Source organism: Colias croceus, chromosome 10 (assembly GCF_905220415.1).
Source record: "Colias croceus chromosome 10, ilColCroc2.1".
NCBI classification, from domain to species: domain Eukaryota; kingdom Metazoa; phylum Arthropoda; class Insecta; order Lepidoptera; family Pieridae; genus Colias; species Colias croceus.
This window is the reverse complement of record NC_059546.1, coordinates 7,422,952-7,450,568: the sequence shown is the minus strand read 5'-3', so window position 1 is coordinate 7,450,568 and position 27,617 is coordinate 7,422,952. Positions and strand designations below refer to the sequence as shown.

Below are 27,617 nucleotides of genomic sequence, written 5' to 3'. Positions count from 1 at the left end.
CATTAATTCTAATAAAATAAAAATGCTACGCGGGTAAAACTACGAGGCGCAGCTATAGGTCTTAATAAATTATGTTAATAAGATATTATTTTGAAATTTCAACTGAAACGTTTCGTATTCGTATATACTATAATCTATACGCATTACGCATGCGTTGTAAGTTGAAGAATCGATTGGGTCTATTCGCTTGGTTAGATTCGGTGGCTAGACCAGTGTAACAGTGTTTATTACTATTCTTAAATAAAATAAATATGCTTTGCGGTCGAACAGAATAATAAAATTACATTCAATTTGTGACAACATATTCTTCCTGAACGAGAAAATATATGTCAGACGTCATGTTGAAACGCTCAACTGTCAAAACATTTATGTCAAAATTCAACTGTCTAGTGTCTACGTCAAGTTTTAAAAATATTTTCAAAATGCGGAAAATTGCAATTTAATTATTCATTATAATCATATCACAAAGTTATATTGCTTAAATTAAGGCTAAATCCATGCAAGTTTTTGCTTGCAAAATTTTTGTTATTGTGATGTACATTTATTAATTTACTCAAATTTTAGTTTATCATAAAAATCATGACCGATTTTACACCGTTTTTCGTTGACCGGGCTAAAGGCGCCAGAGCTTCGTGCAAAGGATGTAAGGGAAATTGTCCGAGTGGGGAATTACGCCTCGCTAAAGTTGTACCCAGTCCATATGGAGAGAATCAACACATGAAATCATGGCACCACATAGATTGTCTAATGAACGCTTTGCTCAAGCAAAGGCCCGCCACAAAACGCATAGACTCTATTGACGATATAGGAAATTGGGCAAATATAAGCAAAGATGACCAGGAATACATATTGAAGAAGATTAATGATATGGAGAAATTGTATGCAGATAAACACAGTGGCAAGTATACAGCTAAGGTGTTAAAAAATGAGTCTTCAGCCCCATTGATTAAACAGGCTCCTTCGCCGAGTAAAAATAATGATAGCACTGAAATGCAAACAGAGGATAATATGTTTTCAACTTTTTACTCTTTGTGTAAAAAAATATCAAAGGTTGATGCATACACTGAAAAAACTGCGGTTGTTAACAACTTTTTCACCAAAGGCTGTGATGGTAAGAAATACCAAGGTGATTTGGTGTTATGGTGTAAGATGTTGTTACCGCAAGTCTCAAAACGGGTTTACAATTTGAAAAGCAAACAATTGGTAAAATTATTTTCAAGAATCTTCAACACGGATCATGACGACATGTTAACACATTTAGAACAAGGCGATGTTGCAGATACAATCCAAAATTTCTTTTCCAAATCCAGATCTATACAGCCAGCAACGCACAGTACTTTAACGATTCATGACATAGAAAACTTTTTAGACGACTTGTCAAAACTTACAAAGGAAGATGAACAGATATATCATTTCAAGAAAATTGTAAAGAAATGCACATTAAATGATATAACTATGTTGATTAGGCTTATTAAAGGGGACTTAAGAATTAATGCTGGGCCAAAACACATTCTTGAAGGAGTCCATCCTGATGCATACAAAGTCTTTCAAACTTCAAGAGATTTGGACATGGTTTTGGACAAAGTACTACCTACAAGTAGCAACGTGAAACATAAAGATGCTACACAAAGAACTGTCCAAGCAAAACTGAGTTTGATGACTCCTATCCTCCCAATGTTAGCGGAAGCGTGTAAGTCTGTAGAAATGGCTATGAAAAAATGTCCAAATGGAATGTTCTCTGAAATAAAATACGATGGAGAGAGAGTGCAAGTCCATAAAAAGGGCAGCGAGTTTAAATACTTCTCTCGAGCTCTAAAACCCGTGATGCCTCATAAAGTGAATCATTTTAAGGATTATCTGCCAAAAGCCTTTCCTAAAGGGGAAGATATGATATTGGATGCAGAAGTATTGATGGTAGATGTGAATACTGGGAAACCCTTACCTTTTGGTACTTTGGGTGTGCACAAACAGTCTGAATTTAAAGACGCTCAAGTATGCTTGTATGTATTTGATTGTTTATATTATAACGGGCAGGTGTTAATGGATATGCCCATTAAGAAGAGGCGTCAAATACTCTATGATAATATGGTGGAAGTCAAAAACCATGTTATGTTCTCTGAACAGCAGTTGATTAGGAAACCAGCTGATTTAGCAAATATGATTGCTGAGGTAACTATGATTTCTTTTAATTTATTGAAATGTTTATTTTTTAAATCAAGATTAAATATAAATAATTAATATGAAATTTGCACAGGTTTTTATATGAAGCCATATCAAACAGATTCTTCTTTTTTATTTTTTAAGAATTTTAGAATATGAATTATTTCAAATTGCAAATTACTATTATAGACTTTAAAATTTAAAATTAAACCAAATTATAAAAATTGTTTTCTCATACAATTTATTAATATTAAGATTTTAATGATTACAGGTTCTTCAACTAGGATTAGAAGGCTTGGTATTAAAAGATCTGGAATCCACATATGAGCCTGGCAAGCGACATTGGCTGAAAGTTAAAAAGGATTATTTGTTTGGCGGAGCAATGGCAGATACTGCCGATCTTGTTGTTCTGGGAGCTTGGTTTGGTAAATAATGTTTCTATTTACTACGAAGTACTTCCTACTTATATTGCATTATGTTAGTTGTTGCATGAGTAATTATTACTCTTTCACATGAAAACAACTGAACAAATTTTGGTCACAACACAAGCTATAGAAATAATACTTTGTGTAACCATGAAGCATAGCTAGTTGAATATAATTAAATTATGAATAGCACTCTTTTTGACTATTGCATTGATTTGTAACAAATCATATGAGCTTATTAATGAGAAATTTATCATGATGAGCTTTCCCAAGATAAGGGTAATTCTAAATTATACAGATAAGCATTAATATTAAAGAAGAAATAGTTTTAATGACACCCATATGAATGCTTAGTGCTTTCTTATTTGTAATTATTTTTATTCATTTTATAAAAAAACATTCATTTGAAGACTCTATAGGATCATTATTTCTTTTTAAAATGTAGTAAGCTTATATTGTATAACTTTTTATTATATCATTACAGGAACGGGAAAGAAAGGTGGAATGATGTCTGTCTTTCTCATGGGCTGTTTAGATACTCGTCGAAATAAATGGGTGACGGTAACCAAAGTTCATACCGGCCATGATGATAGTACATTGGAGAGATTGCAGAAGGAATTAGGTCCTATTATGGTCAAAATATCCCAAGACTATAATAAGGTGCCATCCTGGTTAGATTGTAATAAAGGAATGGTCCCGGATTTTGTTGCTCAAGATCCAAAGAATCAACCAGTTTGGGAAATTACAGGTAATATTTCATCACATTACTCTATTTTTAAAACATAAAAAAGGTATTTTTTTATAATTGGCAATAAATGATCACTTGTAATGTTGTCTTAATCATAATAAAATGATATGAATAGATATTATAAAGATACTAAATAACATTGACATAGTAAAAATATATTATTTAACATAAAATGAAATTAAATAATATACACTCACTATTTATATGTAAAACCGTTGAATAGATTTTAAGGAATTGTACAGGTTTGTTAAAAATTAAAAAAGCTTTGAAAAAAAATATTACCCAGGTGGAACTTGTAAAATCAATTTCTGAGATGTTTATCTTTATTTCCAGGAACTGAACTGACAAAAGCAAATCTTCACACGGCAGATGGCATTTCAGTTAGGTTCCCAAGAGTTACTAGAATAAGAGATGATAAAGACTGGAAAACAGCTACCAATCTAGATGAGCTGAAACATCTGTACAAAACATCGAAAGAAAAAACAGACGTTTCACTTTTAAACAAACTAGCAGCAAGCACATCTGATGAATCTCCTCCAAAGAAACCTAAACTTAGCCCCAAAAAAGCGAGGAATTTAGACTCCTTTATTATTAAGAAGAAAATTAAAACGTCGCCGGACGAAAAAATGCGTCTCTCACCAATTCACGAAACTAAAGTTAAAAAGAAAAGAAGGAAGTCGGAAGAACCTGATACATCTACAGAAGATAAAGCATCAGATATAAGCGATAAAACTATAGACACGTCTTCGTCCAGAAATCAACAGATATTGCCAGACAATCCTCTACCAGATGTATTCAAAAATAAGAAAATAGGTTTCTATCCAGACTTCATAAGCATACCTGAGAATGAAAGGACAATATTCGAAAGACATTGGATTGCATATGGCGGATCTGTTGTGAAATCTATAAAACATATGGATGTGGACTATGTAGTTCACAATGAAGCAGAAATAGATTTTAAGAAAATGCAAAAATTAAAACGAAAGTTGCCAGAAGATGTACGACATGTTACAAAAAGCTGGTTGATAGGATGTATTAATAATGTTAAATTAGAAAATACAACTAATTTCGCCGTGTCTGTTAATCCTTAGCATGTTTTTAATAATTGTCCGTATTTATGCAAAATGGAACCACTCGACAAATTTGCTTTTTTACGTTTCTTGAAGAATACTCATTTAAAAGTGGTCTAAATTCTTATACAAACAAGAACCACGTGATTTTTACCTTGGAAACAAGGTATACTAAAAGCAGAAAGGAACCACCAGCAACAACGAACAATACACATGAAGCAAAACCGAACCACAGCACCATGGGTCTGCTTTGTTCAAATAAATAAACGATATTACTATCATGTCTTTTTATACAAAACAGATCCGCACATACTTGGTACCATTATACATTACACACATTTCTATTAATAACAATTATTTTTAATACACAAAATGGAACCAGGTTTCTGTGGTATGGTTATGCGTAAAATAAATTCATAATTTAATTGTAATTTTTTATTGCAAAATAAAACCACAAGCATTCGGTTCTATCATGCATAAATAAAAATTGTAAAACATTCTGAAACCCATCATTGCTTTAAGGTACCAAATGCCTTGACTTGTACAATGCTTCTCATCTTTAAACAACGTATTTCATTACTTAAATAGCTGAAAGTGCTTAAATAGCTTAAATAACTCCAATTTTTAAAGTAAAACGTCGAATATAGGTGACATTCAGCGACGTAGTTCGAATACCTACGTGACGGCCGTTTTCTTTCTCCGCGAAGTAAGTTCTATTGTTTTTGTTAATTACCTTTAAAATTAAATATGAAAATGTTTAGTAATAAATAAATAAGCAAGCAATTGCTAAGAAAAGTATTGGAGACGAACACCGAAGTTAAAATGAAGATACAACGGGTAAGTAGCATTATTAATTTGCATTTAAGTACTTATTGAATCTGAGATGCAGGTACGCTTTATCCACTTTTGATTCATTCCCGATTGTGGAGTGATTTTACAATTTTAATTTAAATTTAAAACATTAAGTACAAGAGGAATCTTCTGTGGATTTACGTATTTTAACGACACTGCAGTTGTTGTTCACGAAGGCGAGTCGAATTAAGAGTCATTTTGTTACTATTCATTTGTCATTGTGAGATGAAACTACTAAACCCTGTTTTAAAAATAACTGTCGATGATCTAGGTATCTACCTACTATTTTGGTAAAATACGTTTAGATTCAGATTCAGTACAGTACATTCAGCGCATATAATTATTTGTTTGATTTTAAAACTCGCGCTGCCACTGTTTTGACCGGAACAAGGCCCTAGCCCACGAAATTCAAAATTTTAACGAGTTTATTTATTTAAATTTTTGCTAGGTTTGGTCACTGTTGCATATGATTTTTAGGGTTCCGTACCCAAAGGGTAAAACGAGACCCTATTACTAAGACTCCGCTGTCCATCTGTCTCATGAGACAGAGCTAACTATCACTGTTCATGAACCGTGATAGTTAGACAGTTCAAATTTTCATAGATGATCTATTTCTGATGCCGCTGTAACAACAAATACTAAAAAACAGAATAAAATAAATATTTATATACAATAAACCGTGCCGTTTTTATATACAATGGTAAGGAACTCTTCATTGCGCGAGTCCGACTCACACTTAGCCAGTTTTTTGTACATGGTGCATGTACCTACAACATACTAATTAGTCGTCTAGTAGGCATACGGCTTTATAAGAACTAATAATATTTTGTTGTCGCCATATACCTACGTATAAAAGCCACGCAGCTTTATTGTTTTGATTTAAAGCTTTTTCTTTGTATTACAGAAGGTAACGAAGAATCTTATATGTCGATGCCTCTGGAAAATTTTTCTTCACCTTCAAGCGATATTCAGGCCATATATTACACCTTATTCCTCAAGATGCTCAGAGTTTTTATAACGGTCTCATTAGTGATGATGCAATAGAAGACCACATAGACACGGTGGATTTTGAAATCCAATTTGATGACAACGTCGAATAAACGTCCTCTATAAGTTTTATTTTATATATTTTTTTAATTAAAGCTTTATTACGATATTATAAATACATAGTTTTAAATATCATTAAATCCCTAGGTTGTGGTTCTTTTTTGTATAAGAGAAAACCTATCAATTGATAAATGTTAAAAGGAACCACATGCACATTTTCTTAATTATCTAGAAAGTTTAAAAATATTCAGAGCAAATTTATATACACATACTTAAATAAGTAATTTATCAATGAATTTAAATAAAATAAACATTAATTTTACTTCATCTAACAGAGCTGCAAATGTTTTTGTAAATCCTTTGATATCTCAGAAGTGCGTTTTTGCTGGGTGGTTCCTTTTTGCTTAAATACGGACAATTATGGTCTTTTGCTATTGTTCCCTGTTGGCTGTTATGAATTTGTTAAATGATATTTATGCCAAATAATGTTTTTATTACATGGCTTTGACGATCTGTGGTATCAATAAATGCTTTTATTTTATAAATTGTTTTATTTTTATTAATAAAATGAGTAGGTACAATCAATTATTACTTTGCAGATATCCGATCTCCTATTTCATATTATAAACAACTTTATAAACTTGGAGGAAATAACTGAACTAGATAAAGTCATAATTTTATCAACTGTATTTTTTTTTAAATAATATAATGAAAATGTCACTGATTGCTTTAGGTTTTAGTTTGCAGGATTCTATATTAAAATACTCTAAGTAAGAAGATCTTACATTCAATACAGAGTCACAGAAATTATCAAAGGTACGAGTACATATTCTATATTCATGAGGAAGCGGGTAGGATTTGTAATTTCTGCTAAACCGAAAGTGTGTAAATGTTTACACATATGCTATTCGGTTTTCGTTACCAAACTGCTCCGCGCACGAAAGCATAGATAATATAGGTACAAGTTCTAGGACTTAGGAGGAGGATAAGCTTAACTTTGGGGGAAAACAGAAAGCAGAATTTTCAAGTAAGGATGGTGTATCGCAATTCGTAAAATGGTAAATACTACTACATAACTACCTACTAAAACGAATATGTACGCATTTTTTTTTACTAAGTACCTACCTACTTGTGCGTAATGATATTATTAATACCGTCCTTGTGTTGTAAATCACTTTTTTAATTTGCTACCTAATGCGCTAAGACCCTTGTTAAAATTCTACTAAAAATTCTACGCCCCAACTACCCAACTAACGAAACTTTAAAGTCTCATAAAAGAATACGTAAAATGTTATGGCGAAAAGAATTATTCAGTAAAACCATTCGTCGGCCACACGAGGCTCGTATATGTAAAACAAATATTGCTCATAACAGTTGGACTACCTTTATTGTACGTATCGTGTTTTGCGCTTTAAATTTTGAATGACTGTTACAAACTGGAACGCTTGTGTGCAGAACAGATTAATAATTTACTCAGGATAGAATTCCGCAGTTAGAGTAAGCACGTATATTAATATTCTGGCAATATCAATAGAGGCCGTATAATATTATAATAATATTTAATGACGGTATGAGCTATAATAGAGATATCTAGGATACAGGATAACTTACAACTCAGCTTACAGATTATTATAACTTGTCGTTACTGGGATACAGGATTTGGTATCCGTATCATATACATATACAGGAGTTAATCTGGAAATGTATGGAGATATTATGTAGGTATCTATGGAGTATCAGTGTTTATGTTATCCCGTCTGTTCCTATAAGTTTAAACATTATCTATATAAACCAGATTTAGTAGGTAGGTAACTACACTGGGAAACTTTTCGGACTTCAAAAAAAGCATTAATAGCTAAAACGGTTCATAAATATTGAATACTAGCTGTTGCCCGCGACTTCGTCCGCGATTAGGTCGTTTTTCGTCATTCGTTGTTTAAAAAAAATACGTGACACTTTATTTTAAAATTTTCTTAATTATTGTCTCTTATAAAATTTAACTACATTAAAATTGAACACTCTGATAATAAAATCTTAAAATCTGAAGAAAACATGAATGTGGTTTAAATTCTACATTACTTAGTATCAAATAATAATCTAAATTAAATGTAGATTAACAGTTTGAGCACACCATTATAGAATATGTACCTAAGTATTAAATTACGTTAGTTTACATAGTAACTTTACTAAAAACACGATGACTATCTTTCGCGCTCGATACCACAAACTAAGCATGTTTGTGGTAGGTACGTGGCCCGCGTCACTTGACCCCCATCTGGATCCATGATGATGATTCCATCCTGAAGATGATTCTGAAGATGATTCTGAAGATGATTCAGAAGATGATTCTGAAGATGATCCAGGATGATTCCATCCTGAAGATGATTTCTTTTGCCTGGAAGAAATCACCATCGCCTAACAAATATAATGTGTTTTCTTATAAAACCGTTACATAATTTATTTTATCTACTTAAATAATGAAAATGATATATTTATAAAATATTTAAAACATATTATTTAAAATGATTAAAAATAAATAAATGAAGCAACTACGATTCAAAGAAAACATCTTTTTCAGTGTGAAAATGCTCTAAGCAATCCGGGATGATGAACTGTATATCATGTACCTACTCTGATCCCAGTACGGTCGGTACGTCGATAGCCAAAACGATAAATATTATAATCAGATAACCGCAAAGTCAAAATAAAAACATTACTTGTAAAGTTGTGAGTGCAAAATTTACGTTTCATTTGGCAATAACATTTTTTTCGGTACTAAAACGTAGTAGTTTGATATGTGGTTGGCTGCCCCTCCTCTCCTTCCTGAAAAATATCCTCCAAAATTTCCCGAGATACTTCCAATGATTGAACCATTGGACGTTGGACATTAACTTCAGTCAAAAATTGACGAAGCGGATGATTACTAATTTCCACTTAATCCTCGCTGCTACTGTCTTTATCATCAAATCATCAATTTTCAAGTGGTGTAGTAAAAATATCAGCAGAAATCGTCTTCCAAAGGCGATATAATTTTATTAGCATTGAATAAAAAAAATCAAAAGTTAACTGTAAATCTATAAAAAAAGCTACTTACAAATAAAATTTTATCAAAAACTTCTGTTCCCAATGCACCTCAAAATAATAAAAGAATCATTCATTTCATTTCATTTCAATAAATACCTGTAAGTAACAACTTATGTGGGAACGCATGATGGTGAAAATTCACAAAACACGAAGATTGCATTTGATATTTTTGGTTTTATGGCATTCAATTGCTTTATAAATATCACTACATAGTATAAAAAAAGTCGCTTTCTGTGTCCCTATGTCCCTATGTCCCTTTGTATGCTTAAATCTTTAAAACTTCGCAACAGATTTTGATGCGGTTTTTTTAATAGATAGACTGATTCAAGAGGAAGGTTTTAGTACATAATTTATTAGGTTTTAGACAAAGCGGACGAAGCCGCGGGCGGTAAGCTAGTAAATTTATAAAACACGAAGATTTTAAAAATTGTAACTAATGAACACAACAATATATTATTATACTCTTTGGAACACAATCATTAGATTAACTGTAGATAATGGTGTCTATTTTTACTTAAAATAATAAACATCTAAGTAGGTACCCTCACTTTAAAAAAAATATAGTTTATTATTTACACGAAATATATCTTATAGGGAACGGAAGATATGGGTTAAAGAGTTAAATAAATAAATAACATAATTATATTTAAATTATTAATTTTTAACATTGTGTTCAGTAGTGTTAACATGTAAATTGATTTGATTTTTACGAAATCTCATAGATGGCGCTGTTACAAAATTAACATTATACAACTTACATTCTTTAAGCTATGTTTCTCTTCCCAAGTTACTTAAATGGCATAATTTTTATAGTGTCAATCTAGATATTGTCAAACAACATTTATATATGCGTCATTTGATTATTAATTTCCAATAGTTAACGTGTAAATTAACATTTAATAGATGGCGCTGTTTCTAATTTGTCTTTATACTACTAAATTCATTAAACTGTTTCTCTGCCCAAATTACGTAAATGACATAGTTTTTATTTTGTAAAGCTAGATAATAGCATGGCTAACTCGAAACCAACATTTAAACATGAGTCTTTAGATTGTACGCTGTCGTAATACACGGAATACGTAAGAAAAATAAAGGTTCACAGCTCCTCCCCCGTAGATGATAGCTTGATAATATGTAGCCTATAGCCTCACCCGACCTGTTAGTAATATTCATGCAAAATTTGAAGTCAATCTATGCAGTACTTTTCGAGATTAGCTCGGACAAACATACAGACAAACAGACAAACAGACAAACAGACAAACAGACAAAAATTCTAAAAACTATGTTTTTGGCTTCTATATCGATTATAGATCACGGCCCAGGTATTCTTTTAAAAAAATATTCAATGTACAGTTTTGACTTTCCTACGATTTTATTATATGTATAGATATACTATTTCAAAAATCGCATTTAGTTCATATAAATATAAAAATGATAATGTAAAATATGTATAAGTAACTACCTACTACGACACATGACTTACAATTATGATAAAAGAATGATACAAAAATGTACCTACTTATTTACTTTTCATACAAAGTAATTTACCGACAGTTAAAAATGACAATCAGATTTTCAGTATCCTTGATGAATATGTTCAGCGGGAAGTAGTTTAAAAACTCGATATTCTTTGCAATGGAAATCCAATCGCACTTTGAAATTTCCAGGTTATTGCCTACGGGCACATTTTATATACGATGCCAAAGGCAAATATTCCACTACGTTGTATTAAAAATTCATTTTTGAATCCACTCATCACCCACCTTACATATTTATTAAACTTGAATTCCTAATCTGAAACACTTTTTAGTTGTTTGAAAATAAGTTTTAAGATCTCTCGTATTAACTTCACAAATAGACTACCTACCGCGTATAGGTCTAGGTACATTAGTACCTAGATATATTTATGAATTTTCATCATTGTACCTAGATAACTAAGTAACAACTTATGTATTTAAATCCAGCAAGTTGGAACTGAAAAAGATAAAAAAACAAGTAATCCTGCATGTTAATATGTGTATTTTTAATTATACACGAGCAAGTGTGATGAAATAATTAAAACGTACGTAACCGTACCATGTTTTTATACTCTTCCCTGAAAGGTAGAAATTTAAATAGAAGGAAGTACCTAATTTAAAAGTCTGTTAAAAATTGCACTGAATTTTAACTGGGATGACGCGCCAGAGTATAAAGATAGATGAAAACATTTTCACAGCTGTTTTACGAGGTGTCAGGTGGACTTTAGTAATTCATGACCGCTCTCCCGACCCCCAGTTAATTATGTGTCGCGTGGAGTGACTTTCAAATTGGATTACTTGCAGTTTGCACTATTACAAACAGGCTCACATAAAATTGCCGATAGTTTATATTTCATGTATAATTTAAGAGCTTTTAGTGTCTAAAAGACTTTCCCCGCGCTATAATTCTATATTAAGTTGGTAGATGTAAGAGCAGTATTTTAGAGGCCATATTGTGCTTGTTCGTAGTGCGTAACTGGTGATTGAAAATATTTTTGTTGTACCTAGTATCGTTTTTAGTTTGTGTGGTTGTCGTATGTAGATATCAGAGCGGAATACATAATTATATATTATACAGGGTTACTTGTAAAACACCGCCAACCTCGCAGGACAAGATAGCCAACATCATAAGTAACAACATTTGTTCTACGACTTTTGATAATTTGTTAGATTTTATTTTCATAAAAAAATAAATATTCACTTAATTTTCCGTTTGAATATTATAAACTCTACGCGCATTCCAAACATTACGTAAACAAGAAGCGAACGGGAGGGGAAAGGGGGCGTCGCGTCGTCCGAATAGAACATAGACTTACAAATGTTAGGAGAGTACAATAAAAGCTTAAAAAATCATTTAAAAATAATTTATTGCGTTATGCCAAAAGTCGTAGAACAAATGTTGTTACATAAGATGTTAGCTATCTTGTCCTGCGAGGTTGCCGGTGTTTTACAAATAACTCTGTATATATGAGATATTTAAATGAATTATTAAGAAAGGGACGTAAAAGGTAGCAGTAAATTCTTGATTTTAAACCCTAGTGAGTGAGTCGTTTTATTTCTTAAACGTTTTAAATTGGTTAAAAGTTTTTGTTTTTTTAATAATAAATACTCTACCTCAAAACATCTTCGAATATGTATTTCAACAAGTAAGACAAAACTTAGTAGCGCACAGTTCATTAATTATTTATACCCATTCTGAAAATATTTTCTCACTGCAATGTCCACAATCAGAAACTTTTCTTACAAGTTAAAACTAACTTTTCTACTATCTTAGTTTGTTCTTGTACAACAGATCAAAACTGCCAACTTTCTCGTATATTTTTTGTACCTTCGTTCGCTTTTACATAAAAATTTTATATTTTTTATTTGATTATTTATAGTATCGGATATACTTAAATATCAGTAAATAAAGTGAGGATCCAGTAATGGTAGTCGTAAAGCTTAGATTTGAAGGGAATTCGGATACTGTTAACATATTGGTATCTACCTCGTATTTTCTACCTTTATATGTACCTACATAACTCCTATAACAAGCAAGTAGATGACAACAACCAAAATCAATAAAAAAAATTATAAACGAAATTTCCAAGGTCTTATCAAATCCATTCAGTAGGTAGGTAGGTAATAAAATAATGAAGAATTCTCAAAATTAATTCTTATGGAGCCTTTTTTACCGATACTTGACCGGTTTAATATTCAAGATTTTTGACAGAAAAGGGCTGACGATTAATCCTTAAAATTTTGCAAGGAGCAAGTTCTTGAGATTGGAGCATGATCATCAATGAGACGAAATATAATTAAAATTCAAAAGAATATAGAGTAATAATTATATTTTCCATTAATTAACAATGTAATATATATCGTTACAGTTTCAGTTTGTTGCTTTACGGAAGCTTGGCCTTTATGCCTTGAATTAAAAATTATTTTCTTCGGTAAATTATATTGCCTACTTATATCACCAGTTATAGACGACATCAAAGTTTTATTTGCTTAACGGAAAATATAGCAAAAATGTTATTATTGCTCCTTTAATTATCGCGGGCTGTATCGATCTTCATAATTTTAATGATCAAAAGCGTAGACGCTGTTCTTTTAAAAATATTAGTGTCTTTTTCACGTTGAATTTCACACAAAGTACGCGAGTTGCAACAGACGTCGTTTCTACACAGACGCTTGTTTTTTTACTTATTGGCTTCCAAGAGAGCTCCGTCGAAATTCGGAAAGCTTTTAAGCTTGCAAATTAAAGTACTCGCTGGCTTACCTTGAGGAAATTTTAATAAAAGTGTCGAATGTAACGTAGATGGAAATTATGCGAATAAAGAAGCTCCGGGCCATCGCGTTGTTTTGAGGAAATTGGATGACTTGACAGCTCGAAGCGAGAACGTTGGTCGCTTTTAAAATGCCCCGTTTTTTCTCTTGAGATATCATGTTACATAAAAATGAGGATGAAGTTGAATCTGGAGTCATTCCAACGTTTTATATTTGTTTTATAAGAACTAGAGGAATTTATGGAAGTAAGATAGGGCGATACATTTTTAATTAAAATAATCTCAATAATAATCAAAATATGCAGATATCTTGTTTTTTTCAGCATTTTATTTAACAGGATAAAAAATACATAAATAGCGTAAAAATATTCTTAGTTTTATAAATGAACACGGGATAAGGGTACTAAGGCTTAGTATGGCGTAAAAAATTACTTCAATTTGTTATGAAATAAAAACAAAAGTAGTTGTTCAACGATGACTGTATTTAGAGATTTCTTATCCGTTTCAGAGATTAGACCCGATTTATTTAACTCGTCTCTTAAGATTCCAGCGGATACTGAGGATTTAAAAAGGAATATTTTACTGCAGATAAATCTTTTGTAGAAACATTTAAGTAGGTCAAGACCTGTTGAATTCTAAATGGTTTTCGAGAAAATAAAATTTCTTCGCGAAAGGATAATTACGTTTCAAAGCAAGTGGGTAAATGGTTTAACATTTACAATCAATTTCACTTGAACTGTGGCGAAATAATTAGGAATAAGGGTGCATTCGTTGACAAAACGGCATCAAAGCTTTAATTCTGTTATCCCCTGCATCATCTTTTTGTAACCTTTTTTAGGGAAATCTAAAGGGTTACATCACAGTCTTTGTACTAACAAGGTACTAGGAATATCTCACTTCTGTTGTATCTGTGTATACTTCCTCGTAAATTGGGTCACGCTTGCATTGCTCTGGTCGATTTTCTTTCTGTATGGTTACTTGTCCTGGCTGGTTTGAAACAAACGTGACAAAACACCCATAAGTTACGAATTTTGAACGTTCCAACTTCCATGTATCCGGACAAAGCGGTTCGGATCGAAATTCTCCATTCTGAGTCAGTATTCAGTTCCCTGAGTCTTCTATTCTCGCCTTAGGCGTATTTGTAGGTCATTTTTGGGAAAAATTATCGCAATAGCAGTCAGTTTGGAATTTTGCCCGGATAATGGCTTAGATTTGCACTCTTTAACATGGCTATTAAAAATAGCTAAATGGTCTTTATGTTCACCTCTATTTAGGTTATAGATTATATAACTAGCTGCGCCTCGCGGTTTCAGCAGCGTGGCTCCGCTCCTGTTGTCTTAGCGCGATGATTCGATAAATGGGTTATCTAATACCGAAATATTTTTTCAAACCGGACCAGTTGTTCCTGAGATAAGCGCGTTCAAACAAACAAACTCTTCAGCTTTATAATATTATAGTATATAGTATAGATGAAAATCTACCTATATTAATACTAGGTACATTTAGTACAAATTGAAGCTTTTCAACAACAATTTGAATTAACCCGCAACTAATTAATCTTGGATTGTTCAGAGCAATTCGAGGCTTCATCATTGTTCTGATATATATAATTTACTAATTACAATTATTATTAATGTAAACATTAATTAATTGTCGCCTTTTGTACTTCCCCTTTACTATTATGATAATGTTCTGTAGCAATTAATCATAGAAATTGTTTTTACTGCTATCAAAATTTACCTTTTATACATTTTGCAATAATCTAAGATATTAATAGTTTGAAGTAATTGTTTTATAGATGTACCTATGTCTGAAAACATAAAATAATAGGTAACTATAGTATAGTTATGGTTAACTATAGTATGGTGAGACTTTGGCGGCCTCGTAACATGTTAATTTCATAATTTGTTACGAGGCCGCCAAAGCCTCACCATACTTTAATTTTATCAATGTGACAAAATTGCTATTTCCATGAAAATACGGCCATAAAATGTTAGTAAGGAGCTTTATCTAGCTTGCGAGATATCTATGTTAGGTTATTTATACTGGTCTTGCTGTTTGGCAACGATTCACTTGTTAGCGGTTGCGTAATTAACAGGGATTTATTTGGCTCATTTTTAATTGCAAATACGAGATAAAATTCTACTCACACTAAGTAGATAAAAGCACAGTTGACAGATAGTGGCTGGGAAATTTTTGAACATAATAATAGTGTAGATGTCAATAATAATAAAATAATTGAAATATTAAAGCAAAAATCATTAATTATAATTATCATTTAAACCTTTACAAGCATGACTTAAGCATTAGTAGATCTAATTTAAATACAATGGTCTAATTTAAACATACGTGATATAATATATGACATAATATTTACTTCAGTTTACGCACACAGTAAATATGATATAAATAATTTGTCAAAAAAAAAATAACTGTTAATTTTAAAGATATTCTATGCAATAATATTACACAATTCTCTCAGTAAATAATCGCAGCGGACTGAATAATATTTTCTCATAATAATATTTTCTCTCAAATAAATCAATAAATGTGACATCTATCTCCCCGACTACGAGCTTCACTTTTAAAAGCAATGACTAATTATTTGTAGTCTTTAGCTTAAGAAAAACAGGTAGATTCAGTATTCACTATGAAATAAAGAAATGTATAGAATCAATTAAGGTGAAAGCCTTAGGCAATTATCTTAAAGATATTTCATATTTATGTTATACATTCTTTAAACCACTGTGTATTTGTATACCTATGTTATGGTGTTAAGTTTTGAGTAGGTATTTGAAAGATTAAAAGAGGTAGATATAATCGAGAAACGTTTATAACGATGCCTTTTCATATCAAATGCAATATAGATATATTAATACTCTCATAAGTACTTTAAGCAGACTAACAATACTTTACCATATTCAGGCACTTTTTCCAGAGCCACGAGTCTCCTACGTATTCACTATTCAGTAACCTGAATTTGGTTATGGCACTGGCACAGGGAAAAACTAAGTAATGGATGAGTTTAATATCCTGCATTTAAATAGTTGAAAGCAATCCGCTTTCCAATATTAATGTTCCGTTTTCTTTGAGTATAGAACTCTACAAAGTTAAATGCAACCGTCTAAAAGTTGTGAGGTCACGTATCTTGCCTGCGATCAGGAACTTTTTTATTAACGGGTGATTACGTTTGTTGGTTTTAAAACTAATGCAATTGTAAGCAATATATTTAAGTGGATAATGTTTTGAATTGGAAATATAGGTTTAAAACTGTATTGCAACGACGCGGACTGCGACCAGGCGGTCAGGTGGGTCGAAGCATGAAGATGAAGACTTCAAAGAATTTAATTAGTAATTAATTAGCATATAATTTCAATTAATTATTATATATCAATTTCTATTATAATTTATATTGGTAGAGGTGACTTGGTAAATATTTGAAACAGGTAGATGACTTCTTTCACGATATTTAATACTAGCTGCTCCGCGCGGTTTCACCCCCGTGGCTCCACCCGTGTTGGTCGTAGCGTGATAATATTAGCCTATAACCTTCCTCGATAAATGGGCTATCTAACACCGAAATAATTTTTCAAATCGTACCAGTAGTACCCGAGATTAACGCGTTCAAACAAACAAACAAACTCTTCAGCTTTATAATATTAGTATAGATAAGCACTTACTAAACTTTTTTGGTGTAATGGCATTATTTATTGCAATCATATTTCAATTACTAAAAAACTTATACAAGTCGAGTCAGTAAGTAGGTTTAGTGAAAAACTTCAAAGAGTTATTGTGTACTTTATGAGTGCCGAGTCGTAAAGACTGAAGTAATGCAGAAATTTTGAAGGAAACTGTTCTCCTTTCATTTTAATTAAACATTTGAAGTTGTTGAAAAGCTAGGTAAGGTAGGTATACTTGATATGTTCGAAAAAGGTAGGTAGGTATGTGTTAGATACGAGTATTACATGATAACATAAAATAATAAGTAACTATTATTTGATAGCATTTAAAATTACAGTAACAAAATATGCTTTGAAAGATGTATAAAAATCTTCGGTTATAATGACTATTATTCAAGTCATTAGAAACTAACTCAATTAACTATCATATGCTTAGAACGATATTCCCAACGAAATTCCACAATTTATCGCTAAAAAAAACCTGCAGAAATCCGTATAAAAATATTTATAAACGATATTAACAGAATTATGAAGTAAACATACAAATTTTCGCCGACACGAATTATAGCGTATTATTTCATTAAATACGTAATTTTCCGGCACAAGCAATGTCATAATTAACGAAGGCTTGTGACCGATCCATGCATTAGTAAACAGAACCCACAGCGGCTTGTAAACTATGGACTTCGCGTAAAAGTTGTTACAGTTTGACTGAAATGTTCTACGTGAATTGTGGTTATTTGTCTTCGAACAGCTAGTTGAATGCAGTTTGCCTTTGCCTTGCTAACTGCTGAAACCTAAGCTTAGCAACACTGTTTACTGGGTACTTCGAAAAAGCTTCTGTTGAAAACAAATACGAAGGCTGGGTTGTATTGTAAAATAAAACGTACCTCGATATTTAGACAGTTTATGCTTAGTTTTTTCGTAAGGTATTTCTTGCAATGAAATAAAAAAAAAGTATAATAATTCAAATTGTATATTAATGCTAAACCAACAGTGCCTAACAAGTTCCAAATTATTATTCCAAATTATTAATATAAGCTTGATCTGCTGATTTCAGACCATAGGTATACGTTTCACACGCTTTCCATGATAGAGGACTCTACTTTTTTATTATAGTTTGCACGATAACATGCAGTACATTTCGACACAATATATTCCATTTCATATAAATTGAACAACCAAAAAGTCCATGAATTGCCCAGGTAAATGTGTGAAAGACAAGGGCAGGATTTGTGACCGTCGTGTATTTGAGGGCAAAAGTTTATCGCCGTAAACCTCGATTGTAGGTTAAAGGTGAACCTCTGGAACATTCCGTCTTGTTTCCGATATTTTAAGTGTGCCTATGCAATGATTTATAGCCAATAACTTTTCTATGATGTAAATCCGACTAAAATAATCGATGTGTTGCAAAGATTTTGTATTACAACAAAAAATATACTGTATTTTAAAATCAACGTAAAAGCAGGTTAATTAATTAAAATGTACCTACATTTCCGTAAGAACTCGTAAAGTTTAAGCTTAAAGTAATTAGATAAATAAAATAAGTTACTCGCAAAGTAGCATAAATGCAAGTCAAGTTTGAAGCTCTCAAACTGCGTTATTACTTAAAAGAAAATAAAAGTAGATAAAGTTATAAAATGGCGTAAATATTTTGAATGATCTCAGGTAAGAACTAAGACTTTATTCATTAAGACATTATAACAATACCTTGGAATGAGACCTTAGATATTAATTATAGTCTGTCTTTTGCCATACTCATTTTATACGTCTTTATTCTTTACAATTAAATAGCATAAAATTATAATTATATAAATTATTTTAAGTTTAATAGGAAGGTTTATTTCAATTTAAAATATTATAAAACCATTTAATATTTTCCATTCCAAACCGGCTTTACCCAATATTTATTTTTGCACTGTAGGCTATCTCTTTGAGGCTCACAAAGAGGTGTTATTCCACATTTTTAGCATGACTGGTCTATTCCTAGTTCGCTTTTGTGTGTGACTAATTCATTCCTTTCCATCATATTTGTTTCTGTGCCCCGCGGTTTTACCCGCATTGCTCCGCTCCTATTGGTCTTAGCGTGACGATATAGCCTTCCTCTATCTTTCGACTATCTAGCACTGAAACAATTTTTCAAATCGGAACAGTAGTTCCTGAGATTAGCGCGTTCAAACAAACACACTCTTGAGCATTATACTCTGCTCAGTCTATGTTTTAAGAGTATAAGGCGAAAATCTCTGATATATAAGTGACTTATATAAAACATGAAACGTAGCTAAACTATACTATATATAATGTATATCTTAGTCTACATCTATCTACCTGAGTGTTGTTATGTTATTTTTCGCGTGAATGCCAGTATTCCATTAGTACCTAAGGCAAAGCTTTTAGCATCTTTTCGAATATAACATTGCTCATTAAAATTGTATCTCAACCAAACTTAAAACTGCTCTTGAGTTGAACACTAGAACTTATTTTTAATAAAAATATACTAGAGATCATTATGTATGTAATGTTTGTGGGTCAAAGTCATATATTAACCGGCTTGTTATGAACGTGGATTTTGAAAATTGCGAATGCAGTAAAATAAATTAGTCGGTTTGTCTGTTGGTATAGAATTCAATACAAGCATATCTTAAGCTAATTCCGTGTTAAAATAGTATCCAACTGTAATAAAAATGTTCCAATTCTGATATTGAATTCAATAAAGATTTGAAAATAGTATTTTGTTTTATTATTAATTCGTAAATCGCATTAAAAGAAAAGTTCAAATGAACTGAGTCGTGGGTAAATGATAATGATTGTAACAGGTTGTTAGTAGATGCTATTTTCATCAGCACTAAATATAATACATGTATAGCGCATTAATTTGTGATGGAAATTGGTTTTCAGGAAATATCGATATCTATATATTGGAATTTCTATAATGATGCTACGATGCTATTAATCCTAGTACTTATTTAATTACATTGGTGCATATTACAGTACGGTATGCTCTATATGACCAAAAAAATGAATCATTTATTCGTACAGTTAAAATAAGATCCATTCTTTGTACATATTATACGAAAAGTTGGAATTGCTTAAAGTTTATTATTTCTTAAAGTCTGTAGATGTTGTCTGTACATGCTAGCTCAAAAATGGTGTTGCCGTTCGAATGTCTTATCTATATATCTTAGTCTAGGTAAATATTCTTGTGACTTTATATTAAATAAACGATAATTTTAATACTTATAACAATGTATACTTTCTGCTAAGAAACTTGTTTTTGTGAGAATATTATAAGTAATTTCATACCACGCATTCGATACATGTGTGTCAGAGTTGGATCGAGTACATGATTGAATTTGTAGTAAAATCACATCTTTTGTTTTCTGTATAAAAGAGTGTTGATCAGAGTATCAAGGTTTTCTTTTATATGAAGTAAATAATAAAATCCTCTCACGCTAAGAAAATGGATAGACTTAACATCAAATAATAACAACAAATGGTCTTATTTATGAAAACCTGTATTACAAATCCCTGAAGAGATGTTTGCTTATGTTTGTTATTATCACTACTAATATTTAAAATCCTACCTACCTACGCGTTATTTATTAGTTGACATGAACAGGAAACATTACTTACAAATTAGAATCACCAAAGTTAGAAGATCTGTATCCATTTATTGTTTATTTTAATAATTTATTCACTTTTCTGTTCTTTAACTTAATACCTTATATTTTATCTAGCTTTCTAGTTAATGTAATAATTATTTGATACGTGTGTTACATAATATTATCTATAGTATGCATATATTTTAGGGAACTACTAAGAACCTCTGCAATAAACTTAACTGCACATTCAAGTAGCTACTGCAATAAACTAGCTCTACATGTTTCCTCATTTCTTCAGATAAGTTTAAAATTATGCAGTTATTTATATTGAATAAATTCCAAAAGTTGTTTAAAATTAACAAGGTTAAGAATTGCATGGGCGGAGTTTCGTTTTCAGTAACTTTTGTTTAGAATTCATTATGTCGACATTGTTTGTTTGTTTGTTTGTAAACGCAGAACTTTGATGTGTGTTTAAATTATTAGATACGCTATCAGAATTTTGGAACATAAGATATTTAAAGATGAGTTTAAATTTTGTTTTTATAATTTTTAAATTAGAAATAAACTATCTGTTTCGTTATTTAGTACATAAATAAGCAGTATAAGTTTCTAATTTCTAGAAAAATACATCACAGTCAAGTATATAAATCGCATGCTTTAAAATAATGAAATCCCATGAAACAAATTATTCGGCCTTATATTATACTAGTATTTCGCTATAGTTTCGATTTAATTAAATATCGACAATACGTTAGAATTGCATTCTTCGTTGCCGTCAGTTTTAAAGCCTGAGTTAGTAAATGCAGGTTTTCCTACCAAAAAAGTTCTAATCAAATAGTCAATAGTGGATTATAAAAATTTTTGACCCATTGAACGTTGCTGAGTCGTGTCATATTGTATACCTATCTCTTGTAAATTAGAGGTGTTGTAATAAAGTATGTATGTATATGCTAGGGGCTAGAGATCCGCACGTATGAGTTAATTAAAGTTTTATGAAAACTGCCACGGGTGGGCCCATTCTAGAATGATGAATAGGTGTCTACGCTGCGTTATGTGAAATCAGCCAGCGTTTCTTTAAAAACATTCTTAACGTATATGTATGTTGTGGATTCATTAGGAAAATGTACGGCCAAGATTTCCTTGAGTTTATATGAAAATAGTTATAGTTGTTGTAAAGTTTTTGCTCGCTAATAACAGACAATTAGGGAGTAATTCCGTTCTAAGTTCTCTTGTATGTAAGAACATTTTCAATTTTCATTTTATAATCAGTTTAAAGATTCATTATTTTAATAGTTTATTTCTACATAAATATATAATTATTTTTATACTGTCTTCTAGGCAACGTTCACTTACAAATCTGAATCAAGCTTTCTCTATATTATAGACTATAATGTAGTTTGTATATGACTGTCCTATGACCGAATTTCGTTCACGGCGGTCAATCTGGTTTGCAACTAGTCAAACGCACCCAAACTGAAGTGGACTCCCTATTCCATCATTTACATTGATCGAAGGGACGGAAAACCTATACAACCGGAGAGAAATCAGGCGCAGAACTGACAGCTTAATGCTCATGATAAACTCTATTTCTCTCTCCGTACATAAAATGTGACTAAATTCCATTGTTGGACCACTTTGGGCTATACTAATATTTTAAAGAGGAAAACTTACGTTACGATTTCAATCAAAAAGTACTCTATCATTTTTTTTTACCATTAGAAATCTACATCTTTTCAAAGGAACACAGACTCCTTTTTATTCCAGGTCAAACTGGTAAAAGCCGGGGCAAGCGGCTAGTGTGTGTATTGAAACATTTTCATTAAAAGTATTAATGGAGCTTAGGAGATACATAATATTAAGTCAACCTTTGATATCTAAAAGGACTATTTTATTATGCAGCTATATTGCAGATTTCAAACAATATAAAGTCGACGAGTACTTCAATTTCGATGCAAACGGTAGCACGCCAATCCGAAGTCTGGATATTGTCTTCCGTTTTGAAAAGCGTAGCCTTTAAAATCAAGAACATTTTATATGAAGCGTTTCGAAGATTCTTTTGATAACAGATATTAAATTATCATACTCGATGGTCTTCTCTTAGTCAATGCGCTTATGAAACTGGGCTTTTATTGAAATTTATTTTCAATACTATATTATGAAAAAAGGAAGGTATGCTCATTTTTTAACTTTTATCAGATAATAGAACGCTAAACAACGGTTATCGGTTTGATGGTTGCAAGTTAATATATTACGATAGTGTGTTTCATTTCAGCTAATTCAAAAGACAGTCTTGCACACGTAAATGTAGGAAGGGAAAAAAGCTAGTAATAGGAATAACTTAATATATAGACTGATATAATTCTGTGAATATAAGATAGTTTTAGATCACAATAAATTGGGAAAAACAGCTTATTTACCTCTTCATAATAGATACGATGATTTCTAAATAATTTAAAATGACGTCAATTTATAGACACGAATAAAAAGAATTAATCAGTAATAAAAGCATATGATGCAAAACATCTAAAGTAAGCTAATAAAAACTAAAAGCGTTTTTAATGCAAATCTCATAATCTTTAGTGGAATTTATGGTTGGATAGGTCAGCCATTTACAACGAATAAAGCGATTCATTAAAATCGGTTTAATTTACTCGCATTGGCGTATAACGTAAACGTTTTTTTCTGAATTTAATTGCAAACTTTACAATTTAATAAGCATAACAAATTCGTTAAAATACTCCAAGTTAAATAAAATTACAATAAAAAAACTTAATGAAATTAAAAATATTCACGTTTCTTTCACTTTTCACACGAAGTATAAACGTTATATATATATAGGCAACGTCCAAAAATATTTTCTCGAATATCTCACTTCTAAAATACAGATACAACAAAACATTTCGAATATTCCCTTTATTTACTTCACTAAGATAAGCCATACGTCCAAGAACATCCGCTCTGAAAATATATTTCATTCTCAAAAAACAGCCAATATGAATTGCTGTGAATAGATCCATAAAAACCGCCTTTAGCGTGTATATACCGCTTATTTTCCATACACAATATTTAAAAAAATGTTAAACATACATACCTCATAGTTATTATTTACACATGCACTTTGAATTGCAAGCGTTTTATATTTTAAATTATATATTAGCACCCGTTCTGAGATATGAAAAATATTTAGCACTCATCTATCAATTGCAGCGATGCATTTAAATCGAAGGACAAATCAAGAAAAACGGCAAACGTATTTTCATATTATTAATAATAATATTGAGCGTAATATATTGCCATCTTTATTATTTATCCAGATAGGATGTTAATGACTTTCATTTAATATTCTATCACCTATACGAGGTCTTAAAACTCCAGCACAAAAGGCTTTAAAGCGCTCGGAATATACGTACGAATATAAAATGAGGAAATGGTACGTGCAAATTTACTAAATCCCGTCTAAATTAAGAAAAGAGCTGTAATTTTGATTGTTGTGTACGGTACGATTAGTTAGGTAAGGTACAATTAGTTTATTAACAACGCTAAAAATTCTCGCTTTAAAGCTCTGTTAATGTATTAAATATTCTGGACAATTTGAAACAATGTTGGGTAGTTACAAACTAGCAAAGTTTGGGTTGTGGCTGCTATGTTTTATACGTTTAAATACTATTTATTAATATTAAATTTACAAGGGTAAATTTGTACAGTTTGATTTTGATGTAGTGAAAAGTGTGATAATTAAAAAATGTAGAGACTTAAACTTTTAATTTGTTATTTTTGACCTATTGAAAATATTATAAAGGTTAATCTTATTTATTGTAACCTAAAATGTCTTCATAGCACTCTAAAAGTAAACAAAACTTCTACTACCCTTCACCATATTTTTTTGCATAAGATATCATTTTTCTTCTAAATAACGTATGTATGTCAATCATTTAGATTCTACAAAATTATTTATGAGAATTCACTTACTGCATAAAACTATACCGCAATGAAATAAATTGCAATTATCTACGAAATATATAGAAAAGTCTTGCATTTCTTATACAATAAAATTAACAAGCTACTTGAATTTAATTAAACATTCTTTACAGTTCAAAGGACCTTAATTATTACTCTTGATATAACCTCTTTCGTTACATATTTTATAAATAGGTCGCTTTTAAATTTTCATTATTAATTCTCTTTACATTATAATATACCGTTAAAAACTATATAAATACTAAAAATAATAATACTAAATAATCATTTTCCCAGTAGTTTTAACAATATTTTGCACGGTTAGAATTACAATAAGCATGCATTGGTAAAAGAGCCAAGTTTGCGTTCTAACATCGCGAAATTTTACATGAAACAATAGGATAAGAATCTGGCTAATAAAAGTAAAATATTTCTCTGAAACTCTGGTTTAGTGGAACTGTTGAATTGGCATATTGAGAGCATCGGATTGAAACACAAAACTTAAATAAGTTCACGGATATTATACAAACAAATCATATCTGTTATGACATAACGTCAATAAATATTATTTCAAATGAATCCTGAATCAACAATCCTTGTTTTTCCAAGATAATGCTTAATAATAAATAAATTACGTATATTTTTTTAAACATTGTTTTCATTGAAAGCAGAAAATACTATATGTTTAGTATTTGTTTCGTTGAAAAGCATTTTATCGTAATGAACCTAATACATAAAAAAATAAATTAAACAATGTATCATCAAGGTTAAATATTATCATGTTATAGTTTAGAATTATTGGACACTAGCTTTCCGCCTGCGGCTTCGCCCGCGTTTTCAAAGAAAAACCCGCATAGTTCCCGTTCCCGTTGAATTTCCGGGATAAAACCTAGCCTATGTTACTCGTGGATAATGTAGCTTTCGAATCGTGAAAGAATTTTGAAAATCGGTCCAGTAGTTTATGAGCCTATTCATTACAACCAAACAAACAAACAAAGTTTTCCTCTTTATAATATTAGTGTAGATGACTATTGTCATAGGTATGTTTTGGTCAGGTTGTTAATTAATTAAAACTTACACATTCATGAGAGCTCTTAGGATATTTTTTAAAGTATTTCAAGCGCAGTTGATTACAGCAACGAATGAGAATTTTTCACTTTCTAGCGTAGCTTTGCAATTAACCTTATAATAATTTGTACATTTGTTTCTTGTATAAAAGTAATCAATCAATAAAAATAATATTTAATGTATAAAGAATGGAAATAAGATCTTATTTTACTTGTTTTAATTCATTAATAACATTGAAAAAGCAGAATAATATTTGTAAACGGACTAACTACATCCGTAATGTTTCATAAAATAAGGTGAGAAAGGTTAACTAACCTTACCCAATTTGTGTCTAGGTATGTACAAATATTGTCACCACAATAACACATTGAAGCTACATATGGACATACAATTTCAGTTCAATCGAAACGGGAAGTGGGTCAAATACTACTCCCAAGATTGGCCCAACAAAATCAAACCAGGAAAGTCAATTAAGCTTGTAAAAAGCTTCCTACTTTGATCTTAGCAACAAGAAATACGCATCTTTAAATCTAATTAACGTAATCTCTCATTGTTCTTTCATTAATCAATTAGGTTCGTTTTCTGGAAGAAATATCAAAAGGAAACTTGTGCGTATCTAATAAATAAAAACATCGATGTTTCAATACCTACGTACTTAGCAGAAATTGTAGCAAATTCCGGAATTAGTGAACCCAAACTAAAACATAGATAACTAAAGCTAAACCCTTGCTTCTCTCATCCCGGACTATTGTTAATAACTTGCTCGTAACTCCTCCAACTATTTTCCTATAAACATAATGCGCCCGTTCAATTTCAACATTCAGCGAACACAAAATCATTGATTAATTATTCGTGGTTCTATGCGGGTCGCAGTTAAAAACCGCAATAAAATTAAGTGACGGAATTAACGAATTTACTCATTTAGTCTGTATTTAAAAAGGAATAGTTCAAACTATATTCCCGCTCGCGGCTTCGCCCGTTCTGTATATAATCTAAAAAATTATATACTAAAACCTTCCTCTTGAATCACTCTATCTATTAAAAAAAAACGCATCAAAATCCGTTGGATATTTTTAAAGATTTAAGCATACATAGGGATATAAGGCCAGAGAAAGCGGCGTTGTTTTATACTATTAAGTCCTTAATTACTAGCAATACTGGAACCTGTATGTATCGTGTTCCCATACGAGTACAATCATTGTCAATAAATAATGTTATACAAACTCAATTCCGACCAATATTGGTACGTAATAAACCCTTTTGTTAAAGATTTTATTTGTATTGTTTGTAAACCAATTTATCGTCCACAGAGATTTTGTAACTCCATTCCGTGCTCAGCTTTATCTTGTTGAAAATTTATACAAATAATATTTCCTACGTCTAGTTTTGCTCTTCATATCGTATATTTTATGGGAATAGGAGATAATTTTTGCTTTATTAAATAATGTAAACGGCTACATAAAAATTTATTAAAATAGCTCTTATGAACAGCTTAGCTTAAACAGTTCGAAATATAACGCTTTAAACATCTTTTCTATTCTATAATTAACATTTAAAAGCATTGAAGAAACAAGCAAGCAATTTTATGATGAAAGAAACGGAACTTCATTTTTCATTTTGACGGGTAGGTGTAATTTTT

The 27,617-nt window shown here is 31.0% G+C and overlaps 2 protein-coding genes across 3 annotated transcripts in view; one reads left to right on the top strand and one right to left on the bottom strand.

Moving 5' to 3' along the window:
* LOC123694874 (suppressor of lurcher protein 1-like) overlaps nucleotides 1–27,617 on the bottom strand; it is a 151,948-nt gene that overhangs the window by 3,305 nt on the left and 121,026 nt on the right. The window lies entirely within an intron of this gene.
* On the top strand, nucleotides 371–6,843 carry LOC123694873 (DNA ligase 3). Of its 2 annotated transcripts, none has more exons than XM_045640476.1 (5): nucleotides 371–2,169; nucleotides 2,432–2,585; nucleotides 3,070–3,333; nucleotides 3,667–4,433; nucleotides 6,719–6,843. In XM_045640476.1, the coding sequence occupies exons 1-4, from the start codon at nucleotides 580–582 to the stop codon at nucleotides 4,422–4,424; spliced, it is 2,766 nt and encodes a 921-aa protein (XP_045496432.1). In that variant the 5' UTR covers nucleotides 371–579; the 3' UTR covers nucleotides 4,425–4,433; nucleotides 6,719–6,843. The 2 variants fall into 2 exon arrangements, with proteins under 2 accessions (XP_045496432.1, XP_045496433.1); XM_045640477.1 differs by having other exon boundaries at nucleotides 3,667–4,436.

What these genes read in the sequence shown, in the direction of transcription:
- LOC123694873 (XM_045640476.1), top strand. Translation starts at nt 580, where the DNA reads ATGACCGATTTTACACCGTTTTTCGTTGACCGGGCTAAAGGCGCCAGA. An exon ending in TAGCAAATATGATTGCTGAG is followed by an intron (nt 2,170 to 2,431) that starts GTAACTATGATT and finishes TAATGATTACAG; the next exon opens with GTTCTTCAACTAGGATTAGA. An exon ending in TGTTCTGGGAGCTTGGTTTG is followed by an intron (nt 2,586 to 3,069) that starts GTAAATAATGTT and finishes ATATCATTACAG; the next exon opens with GAACGGGAAAGAAAGGTGGA.